We start from the raw sequence: 24,832 nt of genomic DNA, 5'->3' as shown, positions 1-24,832 counted from the left end.
TGAATTCAAATACAAAATTGATCTTAGACGTAGATATAAAATATAGTCAACCCTAAAATAATAATAATTGATCCCGATTCGAACATATGTTTGAAAATGGCCTATGAAACTGAAACCAAAAACTCGAAAACCTAAAGAAAAAATAATATGAACTTGAATGAATATTTGGGAAAGTGGCTGCCCAGACACCAGAGATATTTAGGAAAGTGGCTGCCCAGACACCAGAGATATCAAAAAAAAATGAACTTGAATGAATATATATATATATATATATATAACCAACTTGACAAAAAAAATAGAGCAACCAGAAAAAGAGTATCATACAAAGAGAATCTAACAAAAGAATATATGGATGTCTAAAACCTAGGGTCCGATTAGTAATGGCTGTAACTTCGAAATTATTGCTGTAGAAAAAAATCTGTAGATTTTTTGTTGTAGCTTTAGATTTTGTTGCTGTAGAATTTTATAGAAAGCAATAAAAAATTGCTTTGGATATTTGGCTCTACAGAACACTTCTACAGCTTTAGGTTATTTCAAGAGCTGTGACTTTAAAAAATAAATTAATGCTTGATTGTTCTGGTTTTTATGCTTTAGAAATAAATGGGAATGTGGAGAGCATCCAGAGCTACTACCAATCACACCCCTACTTGATAAAAATAGAGCAACAAGAAAAAGAGCATCATAGAAAGAGAATCTAACAAACTAAAGATTTGCTTTTTGTTTTTCTTGCTTCAAAACATTTTATTTCATTAAAATGGAATAACCGTAGAGTTTTAGTTGCTAAGAAGAAAGTCATATTCCTCATTACATACATTGAAATAACAATGATAACATTGAGAGTGGGGTTTGCTAGTTTTTGGATCCTACCTTAACCAAACCAGCCTGTCCTCATGCAACACAAAACCCAATGTTTCATTCATTGGTTTATTATTCTTAAATCCTTTCCCCCGTATCATGAACATGATGAACTAATATAGTAAAATATGTAGTTGGTGTGAAATTTGTTATTATTGTATATTTTGTGTGAACATGGCAAGCTGTTTGATTGTGTAAAACACAAGTATTGAGAGAGACTTTTGCTTGTTTGTTGAATTCCAAACTTTGACGAACTTAAGGGTATTTTGGATGTATATGTGTTTCGGCCGCTCTTTATCATGCTTAATTGTTAACTGGCCTCATCATCTCTTTCTATCATTTGTGTTTTCTCAAATCCTATTTGGTTTAATCATATATTTGGAAATAGTTTTAAACTTCTATTTTGCAACTTGTTTCTGTCAATTGATTAATATTAAACATTGGATAAAATGCAAGTTGTGATACAAAAACAGGGGGGGAACACGTTGATATCCCCATAAACAACAGTCCAAAAAAGGATACTAAAACCCATACAAGGGCACCAAAGACCAAACTAAAACATAACTTAAAACATCAGCAAATTTCTACAACTAGACCTTCTTTCAATCCTGTAACAAAACCATAGAAAGCATATCTTACTACAATCCTTTAACGATAATCTTCTATTTTGCAATTTATGCTTTGGTTAATCTATATATCATCATCTTTTTGTATTGTACTGTTTTAAACTTGAATAGTGAACACTCTTTTTTCCGTCAACATATTTTATTGAAAGCAAAGATCAGTTTCATAAAACACCATCGGATACAAAATCTTTTGTCAGCTAAACCGAAGGAAAACATAGATATCCCCGGATACTAGAATCCACAACGGGCAACATACAAGAACAAGCGATACTACAACATACAAGAATAGTGAACACACTCATAGGATCTAAAATTTATATACTGGATTGTATTGATCATTACTGTGAGCGTACGTACATACTCGTTTTTGTATTACCGCTAATAATATAGGGTCCACAAATGATATATTCCATTATAAGAGCATACATTATACGCATTGTCCTTTTAGTGCAGTGTTTATGAATTGCTTGTAGAAGATTGATTATTTTCATATATGTTCGATTTTTTTTTCTAAATACGTGTCCTTGAATGTTTTTTCTGACAAATCCTTGGATGTATATAAGTTATAACAGGATGAGACGGTGGTAATTAGCAGGATGAGACGGTGGTAATTAACTATATTAAATAAACATAAATATAATAGTAAGAATAACCATTGTCAACTTAATTATGTTTTTAATGAAACAAACGTAGTAATCATTGGACTATATTAAATAAACATAAATGATAGTAAGAATAACCTTATTTGGTATGGCGAATAATAAAAGATACTGAAGAATACGAGAAGAAGATGGCTAGAAAGCACATGCACGTTGAAGATATTCATATTCCTCTTCATTATTGATCAGTAAAAAATTATTCGCCAGAGTATACAGACTACTTATTTAGGCATTTGCGTTGTAACAGTTTTTAACTAAACTCTATATCTAATTTCAAAAAAAAAACTAAACTCTATATCTGCTTTTACTCTATCAGTAACCAACAATCACCACTTTACAGGATTGCTAAAATGAAAAAGTTATTATATCTATTGTAGCATATGACAACTTTAAATTTTGATATGTTTTTAGCAAAAAAAAAAAGATATGATAGTTTTGCAATTCCCCATATAATACGCGTAAGCAACGGGTTGAAATTTATTGATCGTGAAGAAAACTCGCTCTGAAGACGCATACCATTACAGAGCATAATCAGACGAATAAAAACTATACTATATGATTGGATCTACAGATTCTTTCCCCCTTTTTCTGTCAGTCATTGTGTACGATTATATTAATATAATATAATGGAACAACATTGTCACAGATTTTTTCCTTTTTCTCTTATAGACTATACAAATATTCCTTGGCGTCAAGACAAAAAAATCTACATATCCCAATCTAATCATCATCATCCATAATAATTAATCTGAATGATACTTAGCATATGAATTGAAAAGATTAGATAAAATGATTGTAACCTTCTTACCACTTCCAGAACATATTCATGAGTGCTAAGTGCTAAACTAGTGTTCTTTGTACATGTTAGAATATTACAGTAATTACGTTTATTTGTGTTTTTCAAATGGCGTTTACATGTTTTATATGTTAAAATACATACTAATCAATGTTTATGTATATTCACATGCACGTCATGACGACAAAAGCAAAGAATTCTTATTCATTGATACCTTCAACTCCTCCACTTGATGACCACTTCTTTATAAGAAGCCTTTAGATTCGCCAACAAGCCTAAACTGGTAGTCTGGAAGCTACGTTTAAGCTAACGTTTATTCCAAAAACATACTTTTATTATGTATTATAGCATAATGTAGTTATACTTTGAACCGACTATACTAAGTATAGTCTTTTTTTCAAAAAAAGACTATACTTAGCAGAAATTTTTGTACTTGTTAATTGATTCTATCAACAGAACTCTGATATTTATTTTCAGAAGATTTCTGTCGTATTAAAACTAAATATTTAAAACATAGGATATAGTTATTTGAGTTTTCTTATGAGACCATTTCTCGCTGTAGACTAATCTTACTCTAACTATATATAGTCATACATGACACATCTGATGCTCGAGTAGTGTCACAGAAAATAAATGTACCACCATATCCTGTACTATATTTTAACAAATCTTATCTCCAAAACCAAAGTGGGCTAAACCCATCTACTTCAAGAGTACGTACTACTATAGTTCTCTCAAATTTCAACTCAGTTATTAAGATTAACTACGTAAAACATGGGATATGGTGATCAAAATAAACGTATTACCATATACTGTACTAGTGTATTTGATCAATCTTTATCTTCCGATCAAATTGGGCTAAACCCATTTAAAGAGCACTATAAGCCCAAAGCCTACTCGTATGTTCACATCAAGAGAGTCCTGATGAGTTTATGTAAAACTAATGTTACATATGATGGATATGATATTAAATGTAATTTTGAACTGTCTTCTGTTGTAATTGTCATAAAATTGCTATTATTGACGCTAGTATTTAATTATTTGTGGATAGACTCGGTTTGATTTCTGAATTTCCAGTGAGATTAACAGGAGATAAGTCATAAGATTATAAACGACAACATTTCACATTTTGGGAAATGTGAAAATATGTACAATGAGTCAATGACATTATTTGACAATAAAAAGATTCCTTAGTTGTGTATTCAACCAGCTTTTTCCATGTGCTCCCAAAAAATCAAGTATAAATTTTCATCAACAAAAAACAAAAAGAAAGAGTGAAGGTACAAAAAAAATCAGAAAGATACGACACAAGAGGAAGAGATCTTTGGAGGACAAGATGACATGAGCTAGCTTTGAAACTCAGCACCTCCATATATATTCTTTCATTAAGATTCTACAAACACCTTCTTTTCACTGTCTTACGTCGTACGTTCACTTTACATTCACCATTTTATGCTACTAGGGTTTTTTATATAACGTATATATTTAATGTTTTGGAAGTCTTGTTTCTCTGCATGTACTTGACAATCTTCACCCAATCACATCTCTTCTTTAGATATTCTTCAGCATCAGACCCTCAACAAATATTCCAACAATTAAATGAAAACCTCGTTTGCACTCATAATTACACCAGCACTCATAGCAGCATAACATGATAACTCAAAAACCATATAGAGTATTTTCTCTTCGTGGAAAAAATAAACACGATATGCCCTTTTAGAAAAAACACGAAAGGGTTCGTCAATAATAACCACGTTGTTTATCTAATAAAAGATAAATGTTATACTGACTATAACAAAACTATTTTATATAGTGCTCATGTCTCATCAGATCACACCCGTATGATGTGATCAACAGGACGACGTCTTTTGGACCTTTCTTCCCCACCACCATGTCCCATCATCACCGACTGGTTTGACCGTTCGAGCAACGACTTAAGTGCGTTCTGTAGTAATGTCACGGACTCGACACTGTGCTGCTCTTTGTTGCCGACCACAACGAGATCATTTCTTGTCCGACCACCGATTGTTGTCATATAGGCATAGACAGTTTCCATCCGAAGAGATCTAAGTGTCTCCACGAGATCTTTCATGAGATCTGGCCTGTCCTCGCAGCAGAACGATACTTTGAAGATTATCCGACCATCTTCGTTGGAACAGTCTTCGAAGTTGAGTACACTGATTTCGTCTGTCTCGGACGGTACGGTCTCTTTGGAGATATCTAGGGTTTGTTGTTTTAGTTCATTGACTCGTTGGACCACTTTGGCTAGTAGTGTGGCTTTGTCGGTCTGTGAAGAAACATATGAAACGTAAGAAAGAGAAAAGTCTTGGATCTTCTTTTTTTGTAAACTAAAAAATCTTGAATCTGGAAACTCTTTGTTCGAGGAATCTTGTCTTGCATGTTCAACTTGTTTCAAATAATTTTTTGTTTTAAAAAGCTTGAGAACTTTTCCGACAAAATGATTTAACAGCTTCAGAGAATAAAAATCACTTTGAAAGCTGTTCATAAATTTGTCCTCAATTTTCTAGATATTCCCAGTACTTGCAGCTTTTTAATATTCGAAAACATTACAAATTTTCAACTTCAATAAATCAAATCCTAAGACAGTAGACAGTAGTCACAGTGCGTTATACTGATGAATTAGCCAAGCAAGATTAGTTAAGCACTTAACTAACTAAATAAATATAATACACACAAAAACGTCATGTTTAAGAACTTTTTTTTTTTTTTTTGAAAAGAGTCATGTTTAAGAACTCTGATGAGATAACAACCAAAACTCGAATTCTCATTTTAAGTCCCTCTATTAAGCTAAGTATACAGACTAGGTAGACAAAGATAGAAGTTAAATCTTTACCTTTTAAATTGTTAAATGCTTTAGGGCTTCCACTTGAAATTAGTAATTTAGTAGATTATATATTAGCCTCTATCAAACTTTCAGTAAGTGAGAAATTAATAACATGAAGTAATATGTGTACCTTGGAGTCACAAGAGATTAAGTTCCGGAACTTGTTAAGATTATAGTTGATTCTTTCTCTTCTTCTTCGCTCACTTTCTCTATGTTTCCTCAGATTAGTAGCAAGAGCTTTGTCTTGAGAGCTTGTGTCTTCCATGGCACAAGGGAAAAAGGACGACCTTCTGGTAGTGGTGGTGGACGAGGCACAGGATCCCCCGGTGAGGAAAGAATATAATATTTGATCTGAAATCTCTGGCTGCATTTTTGTTGTTGTTTGCTTCTCTGCAGCTTTCTTGTTTTTGTTGTGTTTGGAGCTTTCGGTGGGTTCTGTCCTAAAAGGAAGGTTGTATATATATTTATACTATACAAAAACGAGATTGGAGAGAGAGACTGTATATTGTATAGTGTCATCGAGAATAATGTTTATTTATAATAAAAGTTGAATACTTTTTTTTTGTTCAAATAAAAGTTGAATACAAGTCATATTATTTCTCCTGCAAACGTTGCATGCGTTTTGATCGATAATGGATACCGTTTTCTACTGTTTATAATATTTTATACGGTCGTAGTAGGTAAAGAAAGAAAATATTACTTTAACTCGACCGTTTATGGTTTGCAAATGACTCGGAACATTTCCAAAATTCGTTTTTATAAAATTAGCTTTAACATAAATATATGTTACAAAAATAAAAAATTAAGCCAAAATATTCAACTGCATCGTCAGTGATCACACTAGGTTCGAAGGATTTATTGACAAGTTATTGTTTGCACATCAGCCTCGTGTTCTAGAAAGTCTTTATTTTAAATTAATTGCAAATTTTATGGTGAGACACTGCCACCTCCATGAGCTAGAGATAGATTCTTTTATATTTAAGAAAACCAAGATATAATGCTTTACTAGAGACCATTAATAACAAACACCACGAAACTAGACCAAAGTTACAAACTTACAAAGACCAAGACTTGAAATGTTCGGACACAAAACAGAGCATAAAAGAGACAACATTTGCATCTTAAACAGCCATAAAACAGAACCAAGTTCCATGAATAAAAAACTTTAGAACATAATAGTAAAATATAAAAGAGAGTATTTAGTAACAAAAACCTTAATCACTTAGCCATCATGACCTTGACAAACTCCTCATAGTTAATCTGTCCATCACCATCAACATCAGCTTCCTTGATCATCTCATCAACCTCTTCGTCGGTGAGCTTCTCTCCCAGGTTTGTCATCACATGACGGAGCTCAGCAGCTGAGATGAAACCGTTCTGGTCCTTGTCAAAGACCCGGAACGCTTCCTTGAGCTCTTCCTCGGAGTCGGTGTCCTTCATCTTACGTGCCATGAGGTTCAAGAACTCCGGGAAATCAATGGTTCCGTTACCGTCAGCGTCAACTTCGTTGATCATGTCTTGGAGCTCTGCTTCTGTTGGGTTCTGTCCAAGAGAACGCATCACGGTTCCAAGCTCCTTGGTGGTAATACAACCTGTAAGCAATCAAAATCAAGGATTGTTACATCATTCCGTACTCCCAAAAAAAATTAACAATTACAAAACTCAAAGCAGACAACAACAAGTTTCTCATTTTTATCGTTTTCAGACAAAACTCAAAGCAGACAACATGTTTCTCTTTATGCTTTTTTCAGACAAAACAGACAAAACTCAAAGCGGACCACAAGTTTCCCTTCTTTTTTTTTTTGAAACACAGACGACAAGTTTCTCTCTTTTTATCATTTTCAGACAAAACTCAAAGCAGACAACAAGTTTCTGTCTTTTTCTTTTTTTTTAAGACAAAGCAGAAAACAAATTCAAAACAAAACTCCGTAGAGAAGCAGAGCATCATAGGTAGATCCAAATTCAAAGTTTGTCTCTCTATCTTTTCCTATAACGACATCGTTTCGGGGAAATCGATAGAGAAACTAAAGAACGAGTCAAGAGATCAAGAAACGCAGATCCATACGATATAGTGAAATAACCAGTGATCGAACCAATCGAAGACACAGATAATCACATGTATACAAAGTGGCAAACTCCTAACTCCTAAGCATTCCAAAAACGTATGTTCCTAAACATATGGAGGCTGGAGAGAAGAGACAAACGTACCGTCACCATCCTTGTCGAATAAGCTGAAGGCTTCCTTGAACTCAGAGATCTGATCGTCGGTGAGCTGATCCGCCATTCTTGAGATTGTTTCTCTTTTTTTTTGCTTTTTTCGTAGATACCTTTCTGATTTTAATCTCCAATCGAGAATCGAGAGGAGGAGGAGGAAGAAGAAGAGAAATTAGAAAGGCTTCAACGAGGGAGCGAGAGAGAGACCGTCTTTATCGGATACTTAACGACTTTTACTCCGAACCGGGACTCTTAATCCTTTTATAATCCCGTACCGGATGTGAAATCTCTTTTACATCCTCTTTCGTTGCTTTAATTTACGTTAATGACATTAACAATGATTTTCTTCCAATCCCATCTCACGCGGTCTGTACGCGGAACGTTGACTCTCACGGCAGCATAACGTCCTTATATTGGTTAAGGTCTTTATTTTAGTTCACTAATCAGTAAATCAGTCAACAAATGTTTTGAATTTTTTTTCCTCTTCCAATTTTTTTTTAAAAAATACCTTCAACATCTAGGAAAAATATCATTAAAAACCTCCAAAATGACCATGACTTCCATTTTAAACCTTTAAGATTTAAGATTCCGCCATTTTGTAAAAAAAAAAAGATTTAAGATTCCACAATAATAATAAAAAACTATTTGTTGAAAAAAAAAAGTTTCCATAATAAATCTTCAAACTAAGAACATTCTTAACAAAAAAAAAATGAGAATGGCTTATGTATTTCTTTATTATTATGATGGACAGAATTATAACCGGTACTCTATTTGTTTTACTTAAACATATATTTTATTAATTTTTTCTTTTTAATAAACTAAATTTTCTTTTAATATCTTTCCTTCGGTGCAATGTAAACAAATAAAATTTATCATAATTTTTTTTTAATAATAAACAAATTCATATATGAAGATTATATCAACAATAGAATTAGTTTGCTTTTACAAATCAAAATAAATTGAAACAGTTATCTTATAACCTTTAGAAATTAAAAGCTTGGCAAATAAAAGAAAAAACTAAAGAAGCACCACATATTATGACACATAGATATGGATTAAGAAGATTAAAGTATTAAAAATATCATTACTTTATATTATTTCTAACATACACATATTTATTGGGAAAATCCCATGAAAAACCTTATAAGTGGCAAGCACTTCCACTTTAAACCTCCAAATTTTATGTTTCCATAATAAACCTTGAAATTGAAGATATTTTTAACAAAAACCTTCAAAAGGTTAACATGTTTTATGTGATGTTAAAATAAACAGAATAATAAACTCTATTAATGTTGTTATTAACTCTGTCTCCTTTCGATAAAACATGTGATTTATTGTAATTACTTATATTTTTAACAAACCATTTTTTATTTTACTCATGAGCCATCATAAGTGTTTGTGAAAGAAAATAATAGAAAATCTAAGAAAAACATTTATAAGTGAAAAAGAGATCGTGTTATACACAACATGGAATAAGATAATTCTAATATTTTGAATCTTCTTATTCTAGATTTTCGAGTCCATGGAGTAAGATAGTACCTCAAAGAGATTATTCGAAGGTGATGTTGCTTCTCTTCGGAATTTCCTTGAAATCTAGAAGGAACCTACGCCCAATGCTTCTTGTCTCTTTATCCTATGATTTTCTCTTTGCTTCTCTTCATCTTGTGCTCTGGCAAAAACCGATGATGAAATTGCAATACCGTAGGCGAAAATGATGAACAGATACATCAGAGACTTTAAAGAAGCTATCTTCTTCGTCGTCGTTTCTAAGAAACATAAAACACGTTAGTTATCTTAACATCACATAAAACACGTTAGTCATTTTGAAGGTTTTTGTTAAGAATATCTTTATTTTCAAGGTTTATTATGGAAACATAAAATTTGGAGGTTTAAAGTGGAAGTACTTGCCACTTTGAAGGTTTTTCATGGGATTTTCCCCATATTTATTCCTCACTTTTTGGATTTCTCTCACAAACTAACCAAAATCTCTCTTTCTCTCTCTCCTTATTTCTCTTCTTATCTCTCTCTACCTTCTTACTAAAAATCCAATTTCCCATTATTTTTTTGTTATTTCACAAAAAACCCCTTAATTTTATCTATAAATAAAATAAAATATGTTTTGGTAATAAATTAATTAATTTTAATAAAATATATGTTCAAGTAAAACTAATAGAGTTAAACATCACGTCAATTGTGTTTATAATTCTGTCTACCATAATATTAAAGCAAACACGTGAGCCACTTTCATAATTTTGTTAAAAGTTGAGGGTTTATTATGAAAATTTAAAGAAAGCGGAAGTAACCACCACTTTGGAAATTTTTAGTGAGATTTTGGAAATTGGAAGTAATTTAAACCACAGTTTATATTTATCTACTCAATTTCCTAGTATGAGTAAACAAGAAGATACAGATTGGGACCTGTTATGGTAATAATCAATGACTAGATTTTTATCCGCGCTTTCAAAGCGCGGATTTATTTTCCTTTATTTTTTCTTTTAAATTGACAAATATTTAGTAAATGTCATATTTTTGTATATTTGTTTTTTTTATAAAAGACTTAAGCTTTTTTATTTTTCTTTATCGTGTTTAATTTTAAAAGAGTATAGGCCAAAGCACAATATCCGGACCCGAAGAACCAACCTGAAACCGACCCGAAAATCAGGGTTCCGAACCCGATCAGACCCAGGATAAATATCCGAATGAATTCTAAATTGCTATATCCGAAGAATCGGTCCCGAATCCGATCCGAACCGAGAACCAAATGAGTACCCGAAGATATCCAAAATATATCTAAAATATATATGTTATAATTATATTTATAATTATATTTATAATTATTTTAATTTTTAAATTGATATTATAAGTTAATTATAGTAGTTATTTTCGGTACTTTTGAGTATTTTTGGATAAAATATGATAGTTTGGATAAAAGTTTACCCAAAAAACTATATAAAATGTATATTTTTGGTTACTTTTGAATAATTTGGATACAAAAATTTGAACCGAATCAGATACTTTGGTTACTTTGAGTACAAATAACTGAACCCGTTAGATACTTTGGTTATTTGGTTATTTTGGAAGTTCTTATGCATGAGAACCGAACCCACCCGGATCCAGAAAGACCCGACTCGAACCTGACCCGAAATTTTATAATACCCGAATGTGGTTTAATTTCAAAACCCGAATGGGGTTTAATTTCAAAACCCAAAGAACTCGATATCCGAAAGAACCGATCCGTACCCGAATGGGTATCCAAACGTCCAGGTCTAGTGAGTATTTATGTTTAGAAAATTAAACTTTATTTTTAATGAATTAACTTGGTATAACTCTGATATATTAATTTTATTATGTGGTTAATTTTTTAATAAAAAATTATATACTTTTAATAAAGATTTATACTTTTCAATGAAAGAATTCAAAATTTTTTTATGAATGCTTAAATTATATTAAAAAGAAAAAACATAATAATTAAGTTATTAATTTTTGTTCACTACACAAAATATAAATAATGGTTGAAAATAAATTATTTGAATTTGGAGAAAAAAATAAGAATTGGATGTGATTTCTTAATCGGCCCAAATGGCCCAAGAGAGATGATGTGGGCAGTGGGCTGGATCCAAAAAATAACTCAATAAAAATGTGTTATTAATATTACTTGATTGCCCTTAATGAAATAATAAATGTTAGTTAAAGAAAGGGTAGGTTTAGGTAAAAAACACAATAGGATCATGCTTTAATAGTATAGATTTATCGAAAGAAAGTAACACAAGTTTTTGATTGAATAAATGTTACATTTATTTCAAAAAGATTACATATATGTAGAAAACAAAACATGAGTTATAAAGAAAAGTCATGTATGTAAGTTGGCAAAATAATAGTGTACTAGATCTTGACCCGTGTGACCGCACGGGTATTAATTTCACTTTTAGTTTTTATTTATTTATACTAAATAGAATAATTATAATAGTTGATCGTTTTATATTGACTAAGTTAGAGGTGAATATTTGGGTACCTATTCGAATTCGGTTAAAATCTATTCGGGTTTGAGATTTTTCGAGTTTAAAGATTATAGCTCTATTCGTGTATTTATAAATTTTGGTTCCGGTTTGATTCGGATCTTTGCGGGTTTGATAACCCGCTTAAACTATTTTAAATTTTCAAAATTTATATATCTTTAAATATCCCTAAATCTAAAAATAAAAATAATATAACATGTAAATTTGAGTAATGTAAGCCAAAGTACCTAAATTAAAAATTTAAAATAGGTTTAACTTGAATATTTGGATGGAGAATAAATATATATTTTAAGTATTTTTGGTGTTTTGATTATTGTTTGTCTACTTTAGATGTTTACTTTTGACTATTTTTTATATTTCAAATATTTTAAACAACTTTAAAATAGCTTATATCTTGGATATTAACTCTAAAAATAGCTAACGTATTGAAGTATATAAATATGATCTAAATACATTTGAATATCCGAAATATTTCGTTTGGATCAGGTTTGGTTATGGTTCTTTAGATACCAAAATGGTAAATCCGTTGGATATTATCTACTTTCTGTTCAAATTTGGTAATATTTTTTTTCGTTCAGATTCGTTAAATGAAAAGTTTATATTATAATTTATATGAATTGTTTGTCCAATAAAAATGTAATTTTTTTTAATTTGATATTGATTTAATGGAAAAGTTAATGAAATGTATTTAATTCAAATTTAATTTTAGAAAACACATTAATCTAAGTGGAAAAGACAAAGCATTAAAATATGAAGTATTATTTAATTGTGTATTTAATTTTGGAAAACTCATTAACTGAAGTGAAAAAGACAAGCATAAAAATAGGAAGCTTAATTAATATTACAGTGGCATGAAGCGTAAATAAAAGTGAAAACTAAAGGTATTTTTAAATGTGTACTTCTCTTTTAAGATAGATGTAGCTTAGATGAATTTTTCGTTTTTAAAATTTGTAAGTTTTCTTCATTCTTTGTCTAAGGGAACAAGTGAAATTGTTTGCATGAACAAACATATGCTCCTGCAAATAGTAAACTGTAGACAAATCTAATCTACTAAATTAAATTCTTACTTTTATCTACTAACAAAATACTATTTAGATTTTTAATAATTTAAGTAGTCCTACTAAAATTAATCTATATCATAACAAAAATAATAACAATCCAATTACTTAGTCAACAGGACATCACAACAAAAACAAACAAATTAATTAAATGTAACTTAATTAAATTTTTGGGTTATACACGATCAACATTCACATCTTATCATCTCAAATTTAGTCGAACTATAATACACACTAGATTTTGACCCGCGCTTGGAAGCGCGGAATATTTTACGATGAAAAATTTCACTAATAATATAACAAATATTTTGGTAATTTTAAAGAGTGTATTTAGAATATTTTTTGCATTTAAATCAGTGTTTTTTTAATTCAACCCGATTGTGATTATACCGGTTAATCCGGAGATCTGACAATTCAATTTAGGTTTTTAAAATATTCATATTAAAAAAAAAATTAAAATCCGAGACTAACCGATTGAACTGTTGGATGACCGATATTTAATCTAATTTGATTTAAATTATAGTAGTTTCATAATTTATAATCTTATAATCCAAATTTTAAAGTTTATTATTTTGCAATTTATGAAATTATGACGTTTCTACAAAATTTTAAAGAGAAAATGATAGATATAAAATAACTAAGATTAATTATTGTATTGTTTGGAAACATTGATAGTAGTATAAAAAATATATTGTTTGGAAACATTGATAGTAGTATAAAGAAATAAGTATATTGTTTGGAAACATGGATAATAGTATAAAGAAAGAAACATTAATGATTTAATGCAAGTTTAACTATAAAGTATAAAAATATATTTAATTTAAAAACTTACAAAATAAATGTTAAGTCCAACAGAATGTTTCTGTTTTAATAAGATAGATATTAACAAACCCGATATTCGCTTCAGTTAACTTTCTGAACCATCTAGTAAAAAAAAAAAAAACTTTCTGAACCAATTTTAACGCCGTTGGATCCTAGTTTATCATTAATTAAACCCAACCATTTGCACCCTATTCAAAGTGCATATCGTCTTAATTATTAGTAGATTATGAATTCAACAACATTATAAAACAAGACCTACAAAACGTGTTGTAGGTGAAAACTGTCGCGACTATGACAGACAAAGAACCTAAAGAGATCGACACATCAAAACACTAGTCTCCTCCGACACGCGTCTAGCGGAAGTGAGTTGGTACTGCCACGCCGGATGTGTCGGCGTCCATTTTCTCCCCCGTAACAATCAGTAGACTTATGACACTCGTCGTAGTTGTAGTCGGAGAAGGAGGAGAGCTCGTGAACTGTCTCCGAGATCAAATCCCGACAGATGTGGTCGTGAAGAGCCAAACCGATCTTAGCGACCTCTCTTCGTTGACCAGATTCCACGTCATCACAAACCTCGTTCACGCTCTCCAGCAAGCTCTGTCTTACCTTCTGCACCATAATTGGCGCCGTGTCACGTGTCTCCATCGTTGTTCTCCTCGAAATGACGTCATGAATGGCGTAATGATCAGTGATTAGATTATTGTGGTTGACTTTGTAGGTTATGTTGTCCTTGTACTCTTGATCGTTCTTCATCACCTTCGACAGCATTGTTGTGTCCGTATCTGTTTCGTGTCTTGTCGCCTTCATGTTCTTATTAGTTTGCGTCCCCACGACGACATCACCTGCCATTGTAAGCAAATACAATAATTTATACGACAAGGTTTGTTTAATTAGTATATTATTTATTTATCATTGTCGTTATCAAAAAAATAATAATATTGCTGTAAACCAAATCCTTATTTGTATATCTCGACTATCACAATAAGACCAAGTTACTAATTTTACAAAGTTGATTTCATCCATGTTTTTTTTAAACAAGACATACATTCTTAACATGTCCCTTTTAAATAGCAGAAATATTTTTCTAAGCAATAGATTAAAAAAAAAAACGTTTTCTTGGTTGTTTTCTTATGTATTATTCAAAAAGAAATTAACATAAATTATGTGCTTTTTTGGACAACACATGAATTATGTGCTATGCAGAATTATCTTGCTTAAAAAGTGGTATACTTGATTTGGTACCATTCAACAGTTTGTGGGTCAGAATCAGTAATAAATCAAATTATGGGTGGGGGCCCAAATGATGTAGAAAGTAAAAGTGGGCTTCATGAATAAAGGAATAAAGCTCCCATAAAAGCTGTTTCTTCCTTCATTATTTGTCTAACATGCCTCTTTCTCCACTCTCTTTTGCACTTTAATTAGATACACATCATGTTAGATTAGACTAAGGCTAAACGTCAGTAGACTCACTACTAATTATTCCCCAATCTTTTGACTTAATATCAATTTGAGCATTATCCTCAATGACAATTGCCAACAACTTTGAAGCGAACTCAACTGACTCAATCAAGTAACATATTCCATGCATGCTTGAAATTGTTTCTTTTTTTTTGGTAAAAAGCATGCATGAAATTTGTTTATCTCTATATATAAACTATTCGTATTAATAAAAAAAACAAAAGAAAATGATGAGACTATCTTCCACTATCGGACATACTCATGACCTCCCCACCACCAAAGAGACAAAAATATTTGGCATTCTCATTCTGCTATGTTAACTTAGGTTAAGTATAGTTGCGTTTAATTTTACGATTAATATCTAGTAAATGTATTAACATGATGAGAGACATTTATTAACATGGGAACCAAGAGAAACTCACCGGTGCTACAGAACTTGAAACTATCACGCGCCGTCGTCGGTGAAACCTCAAGTTTCTTGTGAAGAAGGTAGCTTGTTTTGATGACGTTGATGGTTCTCCGTAGCTCCTCTAAGTCCCGATCACATTTCTCTAACGCTCCAACAAGACTCACCCTCGCCGCATCTCCCTCCAGTCCTTCGTTGTGTGGTAGCGGCGGCTCTACGACTCTTCTACCATCTCGGTTTGATGTATCATCTGAAGGAGAAGCGTAGATGACCGTTCTTTGTTCTTGTTTTTTAGATCCCTGAGTGATGGATTTGCGGCGGTTGGAGGAGAAGTTGAAGGTGGAGAGGAAGAGGTTGAAGAATCCAGGGAGGCAGCCGGAGGATACGGCGGAGGAGTTTGAAGTTCTCCGAGGAGGATTATGAGTCTCCCGCCATGAGGATGAAGGAGAAAGCAAGCTCTCTTGTTTGCTCTTCTTCATACTCCTTTGTCTTTTGTTTCTTTCTGACTTCTTTGTGTTCTCTCTATCTAAAACCTTAAACTCCCATCGATAATGTTTTTTATTCACTCCCAACGGTAATTAAATCATTATACCTTTTTGTTGTTTAGGTTTTTATTTCCTTTATTGTTTATTTCTTTTCTCTTTATTTTACGTTTTTATACATTGAGGTTGGTCCATATTGGCACATGGCAAATACTTGAATTACCAGTGTTTTTATAATGTTTTTTTACCACTCTATTCCTCTTCTTTCTTGTATAAAGAAATTTATAATAAAATATTTCTTTAATTTTCAGTAAGAAACGTATTAATTAAAAATTATATTTCTATTATTAAAATTTTCCACTAATGAAGCTTAATAGTCTATATTATTTAAACAGAAAATTCACAATGATTTTGGTGATGTATAGATACAAAGATTTTTGGTCATAGATCATAGAGTGATAGAACATCTTTGTTTTGAATGAAGAAGATTACGTACAGCGCTAACTGCAACACTGCAACAAAGTTTCTTCAATGTCAACCAGATAAACCTGTAAGTTAACCGAAAATGATGTATCAGTCAATTGAAGGAGCAAATCCGGTACGAAAGTGGGAGAATACAATGGCCTGCCAATGGTGAGAACTATATAGTTTTGACTTTTCTGAATACAAGTTATGAAAACCAGTAAGCTTTATGTACTTCACACTTTGGACAAGAGAGTGAGAGACCTTGAGTTGCTGCAATAATGCAAAGCCCATCACGAGTTGATATAGTATCTGAGAAACTCTAATTTGGGTCAAATCTTTAAAAGAAAATGTCAGTTGGGCCCAAATGGTTAAAAGAAAATTTTAGTTGAGTGGACCAGTCAGCTCTATTACATTATTTCAACTAGATTCGTTTTAAGTTTAAACTTTGGACTTATATATTGGTGGGCTGAGCCCAGGCCCGTGCAGTAGTGCAACGCATGGACGACTCATGAAAACCCAGATAGCAAGCAATCTTAATGGGCTTTCTCCTTTAAAAAATAGAGTTAATATCGTGTGAACCGATAGTCCACATATCAGATATTAAACTGATAAGAACAGATACTACACTTGATCTTAGCCAAAAGGCCGAGAAAGGTATGATTTGTTAAGACAGACTCCTCTTCTTTATATACTGCGAAGCTTATGACTAACTTTCTTTAGCTTACCGATGTGGGATTTTTTTAAAATAGTCATTCATCTATAAGACACTCAATACGACGTCGAATCTCCCGTTCCTATATACTTGTCTAGGTTTGGCCATCTGGTTCTTGTCTGAGATTTTGAAAAGCACCGTTGTCTGGTTTTGAATAAGGTCTCTAATGCTCTCTTTTGTTTCTACCTTTGTGTGCTCTTTGGCGTTGATTTCCAGAACTATGTAGATCCAAAAAAAAAGTTGATAAAAAAATTGTAGATCCAAAAGATACCTGTGATCTCGTGATGCTTGAAGCTAAGTCATATCTTTGTTAACTTCTCAACAAGACTTCAAAAACAAAGCAACGGAAGACGATATTTCAGAGAATCAATGCTATTATAAATTTATCAATCAGCAATGATGTGTTGTCGCTTCCAGTTCTGTTGTGTTGTCAGGTTTCAGTTGTGTTGTCGCTTCCATGTTCTTAGCTAAAACCTGCAATGCAGCCAAGAGTGTTCATTCACTGGAATCATCATAAGAGCTTAAAATATTTGTTGTGTCTAACTTCATATTCTGAATGAATCTTAGGAATAGTCCAAGGGGGGAGTCAGCTCTTCCAACAGTTAAACATGGTGACTACGCTCCGCGACTTGTTGATTAATGGAATGGATTCTCTGCATTCGAGTACAAGGACAGCCAAAGAAGCAGACAGGACTTCTCAGTCTCCTGTTTGTCCAATAAACGTAGAGAAAGCAGTTGCAGCGTAGAAACCCACCAAGAGAAAGAGCAGCTTCTTGGGGAGATCTTTCTTTGTCTCCTGGATTTTCAACAGAAGCTTAGTTCTTAGATCTTGTACGGCTTTGATTAGTCTTTGGACGTCTGGAGCTTTTGTCAGTGACATTCTCCTGGAAAATGAAAGATGAATTTAATCACATGATCTTCATTAAGACACAAGAATAGACAAGTTGAAGTGTGCAATAAGTTAAAACTTCCGAAAGAGTTTGGTACAACTCAAGTAATAGGCTTAGAAACTGAAGGGCCTTGCTACTCCTTATTACATACACTAAAGCAACAAATCATGGCTTTGGATATAGTTTACTCTTTGGTATAACCATGCGTTAGTGCATGGCTGGTTAGGGTCTGTTGAGAGATATTCATGTTTTGTCTGAGACGAGGGTGTCTAAAAAAGGAATGAGAATATGAGATCATCATTGTATCTCAAGCAGTCATTATATAAAAAGCCAGACAGGAGCACTGATGCTTCCAAATTTACAAAAGTGATTAAGAGTATCAAACGTGATTCTACTAATTTTATTAAATATGTGGAATTAGGTTGGATTATTTAATTTGGGAGGGTCTTTGATGAGAGTAAGAATTTGGCGGGTTTGAGCGTGGGTATGTATAGTTCATGGGGAATATCACAACAACTCAAAGTTTTATTATCTGCATTTTTTCTGAATTGAGTTTTAAAATAAATAATGTTTTTTTGACTTGACTCCAAATTTGATTTTTGTAGGGAAAGTTCAACAAGAGGAAGAGGGGGAAGAAGCAACTGAATGAGGCGAGGGCAAGTTTTAGTACCTCCATTTTCTTAAATGACACTAATAAGAATTCGGAAAAAATGTTAAACAAATCCTCAACTTTGGGATTTAGATCATTATAATCCTCAGTTTTAAAATAACCACAAAAATCATACATTTATTATCAACAATCTAAAAAACTTCTAACTTTTTGTTGAATGGATCACTTTAAACCCGACGTTAATTACACTGACAGAATATTTAAACTCAGTTAATTTTCTTCGTAAAATAAAACAACGCCGTGTTTTGTCAATTAAAAAATACATTTTCTTCTTCTTCGCCGTCGAGAGTATCTGTTTTGCTCTTTTTCCTTTTATCTAAATCGTCGACTCCACTTTTGGCCCCAACGGCTTTGGATGATTCTCCGAGAAGCTCGCCACGAGATTGTCCTGACGCCGCTGACATAGACGCTACAGAGCTGACACCACCAAATTTCTCTTGTCAAGACTTCTTGTTCTTTTGATTACCCATCTTTTCTCTATACGATCTGGTTCGTCGAAGATTTTTGATAGTGGTTCGTGATTTAGGATTCGTAATTTAGAGAAAACCTTCAAATCAATTTGAGAAATAATGAGAGGAGATGTGTTTTTTTAATCGACAAAACATTGTGTCTTTTTGGTTAACAATGAGAATTAACTGAGTTTAAATATTCTGTTAGTGTAATTAACGTCAGGTTTAAATTGATCCATTCAACGAAAGCTAGAGATTTTTTAAATAGTTGATAATAAATATGTGATTTTTGTGGTTATTTTGAAAACTGGGGATTATAATGGTTCAAATCGCAAAGTTTAGGATTTGTTTAACATTTTTCCCATAGGAATTCCAATAAAAAAATGATTATGATCTCTCAACTAGACTTTATTTTTGAACATGAACTTTCAACTAGACTCCAATTTAATTTACTGACAAAAACTTTGTTGGAAGAACTAGAGGAAAAGGAAAAGAAAAGTTGAATGACACAAGGGCATGTTTTATTATCTCCATTTTCTTAAATGAAATTAAAGAGTTCCAATAAAAAAACATCACCAGAACTTCAACTTGAATTGGCTCACTTTGGTGAATGCTTTATGAACATAGTAGAAAAAAGAATAATGACCATGATGAAGAAGGAATCAAACTGAACAAGAGGAAGAAGAATAAGTTGAATGAGAACCACAGAAAGAGCTTCTCAACCAAGAAGAAAGCAAAACTTATTTTACAGTTTTTTCTTATTTAAGGTTGGTCCATTGGCACATGTCAAATACTGAAGTATAAATGCTTTTACTATTACAATATACCATTAGTTATTAGAAATTACCCTCCTTTTATGGTTTTCTAAGTTTTATTTTGTTAAATGTGAAAATACAGAAAGATAATTCAGTTAGAAATCACTGAACTGGTGACCAAGAAAAATCACTCTAAGACCTGATTTTAACTGTAAAGTTATATATGATTTGGGCCAAATTGTTTAAAGAAACGCAAATACTCTGTTCAGATAAGTGATGTGGGCCGGTCAGCCCTACTTCTAGTATTTCAACTAGATTCGTTTAAATTTTAATATTTGACTTAATTATTGGCGAAAGTTAGTTGTTGCAATTGTCTAATAGAACTGTGATGTGGGCCGTTTAGCACTAATCTAGCATTTCAACTAGATTCGTTTTAAATTTTAATTTTAGACTTTATAAATGGTGGGTTGAGCCAGGCCCGTGCAGTAGTGCAACGCATGGGCGACTCGTGAAAGCCCAGATAGCAAGCTATCTTGACAGGCTTTCTCCCTCAAAAAATAGAGTTAATATCGAGCGGGCCGATGACCCACATATCAGATATTAAACTGATAAGAACAGATACTACACTTGATCTTAGCCAAAAGGCCGAGAAAGGTATGATTTGGAAGTGGCGCTTGGCTTCTTATTTATACTGCAAAGCTTATGAACAACTTACTTTTCCTTACTGATGTGGGACTTTAAAAACAAAAGGCACTCGTTTATAGATACTCAATACGACGTCGAATATCCACGATCTTCTTCTTTAGGTTCTTCGATGTACTTGTCTTGGGTTTAGCTATCTGGTTCTTGTCAGAGATTTTGAAAAGCATCGCCGTCTGGGGCTGGAACAGTTTCGAAGAAGATCTTCTCAAGTGCTCTGTCTAGTTTCTACTTATGTGTGTGTGTCCTTTGGCATTGATTGCAGAACAGAGAATTCAATGATCATATCTTTGTTAACTTCTCAACAGGTTTTCAAAACCAGGGCAATGGGAGACGAAGATGTTTCAGAGAATCAATGCTATTATAAACTTATCAATCTGCAATGATGCAATAGTTATGACTCACAATACAAGTTAGGACGGTCTGGTCCCTTGTCTTACAGTTAGCGATTAGAAAATTGTATGGGACCTTAGTTTGTAAGTCTTCACAACCTTCATGTATTGGTTTTCAGTTCAGGCATAACAGGGACGCAGCTTGCCACATTTTGCTGGCCACACTGCCCACTCTTGAGCCAGGTTTTAGTTGTGTTGTCTCTTCCATGTTCTTAGCTAAAACCTGTAACACAGCCAAGAGAGTGTTCATTCACTGGAATCATCACAAGACCTCAAAAGATTTGTTCATCAAAGCTCACTGGAGGCTCTGTACATCAAAGCTCCGATGCATTCGACTACAATAACAGCCAAGGCAGCAGATAGCAGTTGCACAGTTTCTTGGGGAGATCTTTCTTAATCTCCTGGATTTTCAACAGAAGCTTAGTTCTGATAAGATCTTGTATGGCTTTGATTAGTCTTTGGACGTCTGGAGCTTTTGTTACTTGAAGAACCGGATGGTGGATCTAATCTGTCCCCACCAACCAGGCTCCTGATTGTTGTCAATGACATTCTCCTGCAAAACGAAAGATGAATTTAGTCACATGATCTTCAACTAAGACACAAGAATGGACAAGTTGAAGTGTGCAATAAGTGAAAACTTACGAAAGAGTTTGGTACAAGTAAATAGGGTTAGAAACTGAAGGGCCTTGCTACTCCTTATTACATTAAAGCAACAAATCATGGCTTAGATATAGTTTACTCTGATATAACCATGTGTTAGTGAATGGCTGGTTAGGGTCTGTTGAGAGATATTCATGTTTTGTCTGGGAATGAGATGAGCAGAATGAGCAATATTTGCCAAAAATCATCATTGTATCTCCAGCTGTCATTATATAGAAAAGCTACACAGCAACACTGATGTTTCCAAATTACAAAAACAAAACTTGCCTTTGGTGTCTGACCAACAGAGGAAGTGGCAGAGAGAAGAGAACAAAACTCCAAGCAAATACTAAGTAAGAAAGCACCTTTGTCTCTGTGAATTTCTTGGCATAGAGTCGCCTGGTTTAACTTCAAGCTTGGCTATTGCTCTACATTTACCAAGCAAGTTCTTATGATCAAAGTTAAGATAAATGTCTACATTTGAGTAGAAAGCTTGGCAAATTCAAACAAGTTTTCCTTCATGTGTGATCTATGTTACCGACTCTGTCTAAAAGTATTTGTTGTATTCTTCTTCTGCTCAACCTTTTGTTTTGATAATCCAACACTCAACAAAACGATTTGCTGTTGCTACTAAAGTAACTCTTAATGTTTTCAAGAAAGTTAACAAAATTGCTCCAAGACAAAGAAAGTCTAACCGAATGTACAAACAAACAAAAGCTGTCTTCCTCTCTCTTTTGCTGCCGCTTGGGATCAGGCGGTGGTGCACTTGGTAGGATCTTCTCTACTTCCTATAAGGTAAAGAAAACAATGTAAGATTCTGCTACAGAGGAAGATATGTCTTGTCATGTGCTAATATGCTGTGTCTAGTGACGCATAAAGACTCTTCCAAGAAGCAAAGAAACAACAAAGATTAAGCCTATGTAGCCTTTCTCTAGTGCCATACTTTAGTACATCTTCTATCATCTACCATTTCCACTAATTCGAATCCAGAACTTAATACATGACAGTTCTCACTACTAATAACTAGCCCTTCAACTTTAACACCAATCACAATCAATGTGAGCATTGCATCCCTTGAGAATTGACACTTGAAAACATTTAGCTTCGAGCTTCCTTCGTACTTTTATCATGAGTTTTTGCATGGTTATGTTCTATTATTATTTTGCTCTCTATGGTTGATTGGTGGAATATTTGGGTTCTGGTGATATATTATTGTTATCTTTTTGTTTGATTTTGTTCCTCCGTCGTCTATGTTATGTTCAATTGAATCACTAAAACATTGTCGAGATTCATGCCCTCAATTGCCATTGCTTATTTTCAAATACAAATTGAGATTACATGTTGAACTGATAAGATTGCCAAATTTTCTTAGGAAGTTGGAAACCCAAGCTCAGAATAACAACTATCAAGAAAGATTTAATTTGGGCCAAATATCTAACAGATCAGTGACGTGGGCCGGTCAGGCTGAACAATGATGTGGGCCGGTAAGACTGAAAAGTGATGTGGGCGGTAAACCCTACTCTGATATTTCAACTAGATAACGTTTTATATTTTAAATTAGACTTAAATATTGGTGGATTGAGCCAGGCCCGTGCAGTAGTGCAACGCATGGGCGACTCGTGAAAGCCCAGATAGCAAGCTATCTTGATAGGCTTTCTCCCTCAAAAAATAGAGTTAATATCGAGCGGGCCGATGGCCCACATATCAGATATTAAACTGATAAGAACAGATACTACACTTGATCTTAGCCAAAAGGCCGAGAAAGGTATGATTTGTTATGTTAGACTCCGCTTCATTATATACTGCGAAGCATATGACCAAACTTCTTTGGCTCACCGATGTGGGACTTTTTAAAATAGTCACTCATCTATAAAGCACCCAATACGACGTCGAGTCTCCCGTTTCGTCTTTAGGTTTGGCAATCTGGTTCTTGTCAGAGATTATGAAAAGCATCGTTGTTTGGGTTTGAACAGTTTTGAATAAGGTCTCAAATACTCTTTTTTGTTTCTACCTTTGTGTGCTCTTTTGGCGTTGATTTCAGAACTATGTAGATCCATAAGATACCTGTGAGCTCGTGATACTTGAAGCTTAGTGATTTGTGCGTACAGAGAGTTCAAAAGTCATATATTTTTGTTATTTTCTCAACAGGACTTAAAAAACAGAGCAATGTGAGACGATGTTTCAGAGAATCAATGCTATTATAATTTTATCAATCTACAATGATGCAATACATGGCAAAAGCAAAATACATGGCAATGTTCACAAGACTCGAACACTATTTGCTGGTGACTTGCTTTTTAGTAGCTAGGAAGGTCTGGTCCCTCGTCTTGCAGTTAGCGATTAGAAAAGTCCGAGACCTGAGTGAGTGGTTAAGTCTTCACAGCATTCATGTATTGGTTTCAGGTATAAAATGGACACAGCTTTTGCTGGCCACTCTTGTCAATTCTTGAGCCAGGTTTTGCTAAAAACCTGTAACGCAGCCAAGAGTTTTCATTCACTGGAATCATCACCAGAGCTTAAAAGATTTGTTGTGCCTAACTTCATACTTGAATGAGACTCTAGGAACAATCCAATGGCGAGTCCGGTCTTCCAATAGTTAAACATGGTGACTACGCTCCGCGTTTTTGTTAACTAATGGGACGGATGCTCTGTACATCAAAGCTCCGATGCATTCTACTACAATGACAGCCAATGCAGCAGATAGAACATCCCAAGTCTCCTGTTTGTCCTATAGTACAACAAAGTAACAATAAAGTAACAAAATCATGGCTTAGAATATAGTTTACTCTGATATAACCATAGGTTAGTGCATGGCTGGTTTAAGAGAGATATTCATATTTTGTCTGTGACAAGGTTTTCTAAGAAGGAATGAGATGAGCACTCTTACCAAAATTCCTCATTGTATTTCCAGCAGTTGTTATATT

The 24,832-nt window shown here is 33.2% G+C and overlaps 3 protein-coding genes and 3 non-coding genes across 6 annotated transcripts; all 6 read right to left on the bottom strand.

The window, feature by feature from the left end:
• Positions 1–4,591: 4,591 nt before the first annotated feature.
• LOC108829424 (putative transcription factor bHLH107) lies at positions 4,592–6,638 on the bottom strand. Its single transcript, XM_018603082.2, has 2 exons — positions 5,912–6,638; positions 4,592–5,223 (listed from the first exon to the last, which is right to left on the bottom strand). Exons 1-2 carry the CDS (start codon positions 6,149–6,151, stop codon positions 4,768–4,770), a joined length of 696 nt encoding a protein of 231 aa, XP_018458584.2. The 5' UTR covers positions 6,152–6,638; the 3' UTR covers positions 4,592–4,767.
• A 138-nt stretch (positions 6,639–6,776) lies between these two features.
• On the bottom strand, positions 6,777–8,239 carry LOC108829425 (calmodulin-2). Its single transcript, XM_018603083.2, has 2 exons — positions 7,990–8,239; positions 6,777–7,373 (listed from the first exon to the last, which is right to left on the bottom strand). Exons 1-2 carry the CDS (start codon positions 8,063–8,065, stop codon positions 7,000–7,002), a joined length of 450 nt encoding a protein of 149 aa, XP_018458585.1. The 5' UTR covers positions 8,066–8,239; the 3' UTR covers positions 6,777–6,999.
• Positions 8,240–14,095: 5,856 nt separating this feature from the next.
• Positions 14,096–16,351, bottom strand: LOC108829418 (uncharacterized). The gene is made up of 2 exons (XM_018603072.2): positions 15,772–16,351; positions 14,096–14,733 (listed from the first exon to the last, which is right to left on the bottom strand). Exons 1-2 carry the CDS (start codon positions 16,232–16,234, stop codon positions 14,216–14,218), a joined length of 981 nt encoding a protein of 326 aa, XP_018458574.1. The 5' UTR covers positions 16,235–16,351; the 3' UTR covers positions 14,096–14,215.
• An 812-nt stretch (positions 16,352–17,163) lies between these two features.
• Positions 17,164–17,360, bottom strand: LOC130512042 (U2 spliceosomal RNA). The gene has a single exon (XR_008945606.1). It is a non-coding gene; the product is annotated as a U2 spliceosomal RNA (small nuclear RNA).
• A 3,280-nt stretch (positions 17,361–20,640) lies between these two features.
• LOC130512037 (U2 spliceosomal RNA) lies at positions 20,641–20,836 on the bottom strand. The gene has a single exon (XR_008945601.1). It is a non-coding gene; the product is annotated as a U2 spliceosomal RNA (small nuclear RNA).
• A 2,645-nt stretch (positions 20,837–23,481) lies between these two features.
• On the bottom strand, positions 23,482–23,677 carry LOC130512036 (U2 spliceosomal RNA). Its single transcript, XR_008945600.1, has one exon. It is a non-coding gene; the product is annotated as a U2 spliceosomal RNA (small nuclear RNA).
• Between the last annotated feature and the right edge of the window lie 1,155 nt (positions 23,678–24,832).

The sequence above is a fragment of the Raphanus sativus genome, chromosome 4 (genome assembly GCF_000801105.2).
Source record: "Raphanus sativus cultivar WK10039 chromosome 4, ASM80110v3, whole genome shotgun sequence".
NCBI classification, from domain to species: Eukaryota; Viridiplantae; Streptophyta; class Magnoliopsida; order Brassicales; family Brassicaceae; genus Raphanus; species Raphanus sativus.
This window is presented reverse-complemented; position numbering and strand designations above follow the sequence as displayed.

Excerpts from the sequence above, each read along its gene's own strand:
- LOC108829424 (XM_018603082.2), bottom strand. The coding sequence starts at position 6,151 with ATGCAGCCAGAGATTTCAGATCAAATATTATATTCTTTCCTCACCGGG. Across the intron at positions 5,224-5,911 it reads TAATCTCTTGTGACTCCAAG|ACCGACAAAGCCACACTACT; the intron begins GTACACATATTA and ends GTTTCTTCACAG.
- LOC108829425 (XM_018603083.2), bottom strand. The coding sequence starts at position 8,065 with ATGGCGGATCAGCTCACCGACGATCAGATCTCTGAGTTCAAGGAAGCC. Across the intron at positions 7,374-7,989 it reads ATTCGACAAGGATGGTGACG|GTTGTATTACCACCAAGGAG; the intron begins GTACGTTTGTCT and ends GATTGCTTACAG.
- LOC108829418 (XM_018603072.2), bottom strand. The coding sequence starts at position 16,234 with ATGAAGAAGAGCAAACAAGAGAGCTTGCTTTCTCCTTCATCCTCATGG. Across the intron at positions 14,734-15,771 it reads TTTCAAGTTCTGTAGCACCG|GTGATGTCGTCGTGGGGACG; the intron begins GTGAGTTTCTCT and ends TTACAATGGCAG.